The sequence below is a fragment of the Triticum dicoccoides genome, chromosome 5A (genome assembly GCF_002162155.2).
Source record: "Triticum dicoccoides isolate Atlit2015 ecotype Zavitan chromosome 5A, WEW_v2.0, whole genome shotgun sequence".
NCBI classification, from domain to species: domain Eukaryota; kingdom Viridiplantae; phylum Streptophyta; class Magnoliopsida; order Poales; family Poaceae; genus Triticum; species Triticum dicoccoides.
This window is the reverse complement of record NC_041388.1, coordinates 473,797,312-473,798,841: the sequence shown is the minus strand read 5'-3', so window position 1 is coordinate 473,798,841 and position 1,530 is coordinate 473,797,312. Positions and strand designations below refer to the sequence as shown.

Here is a 1,530-nt window from a genome sequence, read left to right as displayed (position 1 = left end):
CCGTTCAAAAAAAAATTCATTATTAAGTAATCTCTCAAATTGTAGAGCCAAGATGTTCTAGTAAAGCAGGATGCGGTTTCTTTAAACTTTGAAAACCATTTTGTTCAGAGCTTAATGGGTCCTTGAATCTTTGGTTAGATTAAATAAAATTATGGAATCAATATTGTTTCAGATTAGCTATTCGGATACACCTCTATAGTTTCAGATATGTTCTAGTGCTATGCTTTATTCTGCATAGCACGTATTTTATTGATGTCTGATGTTGTGCGTCCATAATCTTTCAGAGCTCTGGAACAATTTAATTCAGCATTGTATTCCAATTCAGTTTGATATTTTACTAACAGTTTTGTTTGGACAGACCTGGGGTTGGCAAGACTACTGTTATGCGTGAAATTGCACGTGTTTTAGCGGACGAGTTCCAGAAAAGGGTGGTATATTAAACAATGTTACAATCTTGTAGCTTTTTTATTATGGTTCTGTTTCCTTATATATAATTCCTAACACGTTCTATGGGTCCATTGATGTGTAGGGCAGGTAATTGTAGATACAAGTAATGAGATTGGTGGGGATGGGGACATTCCTCATGCTGCAATTGGTGGCGCAAGAAGAATGCAAGTACCTGAACCATCAATGCAACATAGAGTGATGATTGAAGCAGTTGAAAACCATATGCCTGAGGTGGTCATTGTAGATGAGATTGGAACTGAGGCAGAGGCGCAAGCCTGTCGGTCAATTGCAGAAAGGGGTGTAATGCTTATTGGTACTGCCCATGGAGAAAGGCTTGCAAACATCATAAAGAATCCAGTTTTATCTGACTTGGTATGCCATTATTCTCATAAAGTTACATTATTATCCTCGTAACTTTGCTTAGATACACACCACACCCTTTTATTGCAGAAATTTCACATGGTATCAGAAATGCCAAACTTGAGCTTGTTCTCTCATAAGTAGTTCACCTTCTTCTATCTTTAGGTATGATAGCTTATACTTATCCCAGATATTTGTCCAACATTATTGGTCGAAGATGGATAGTGAAGATAACGTCATGCCATTGTCCTACTAAAACTTCTTACAGCCATGCTTTTTAGATGCAAAGTTCAAATATTTTAAAGAAGGAAGAGATTTTCATCCACCTTCAAATAAATATACCAATTGTTATTTGTTGAAAAATCAGGTTGGAGGAGTAGAAACTGTCACTCTTGGCGATGAGGAAGCACGTGCACGACGTACTCAAAAAAGTATACTGGAGCGGAAGGCCCCTCCAACATTTCCTTTTCTTATTGAGATGAGGGAGCGACACTATTGGGTCACTCATCGGGTATGCATATTTCCTGCTTATTTTAAATGGTCAAAGAACATGAATATATGCTTTTTCAGTTTTGTGCAACATAGAATGCAATGCTGTGTCTAGAACTGTAGAGGAAACCATGAACAAGTATCAGACTTGCATGTTGATAAACTATAATATATCTCATCACTTTAAGATCATGATGTATGTGTTAGTGGGATTCTTTTGGAAGAGTAAGAATT

The 1,530-nt window shown here is 37.0% G+C and overlaps 1 protein-coding gene across 4 annotated transcripts in view; it reads left to right on the top strand.

Moving 5' to 3' along the window:
• Positions 1 to 1,530, top strand: part of LOC119302317 (uncharacterized protein ycf45-like) — a 20,887-nt gene that overhangs the window by 17,864 nt on the left and 1,493 nt on the right. For 2 of the 4 annotated variants that reach the window (XM_037579354.1, XM_037579352.1), the window contains exons 5-7: positions 359 to 431; positions 535 to 819; positions 1,175 to 1,318. In XM_037579354.1, the coding sequence (XP_037435251.1) occupies positions 359 to 431; positions 535 to 819; positions 1,175 to 1,318 (502 nt within the window). Of the gene's footprint in view, positions 1 to 358; positions 432 to 534; positions 820 to 897; positions 973 to 1,174; positions 1,319 to 1,530 lie in introns of those variants that run through there. The other 2 variants (XM_037579355.1, XM_037579353.1) reach the window with 2 other exon arrangements.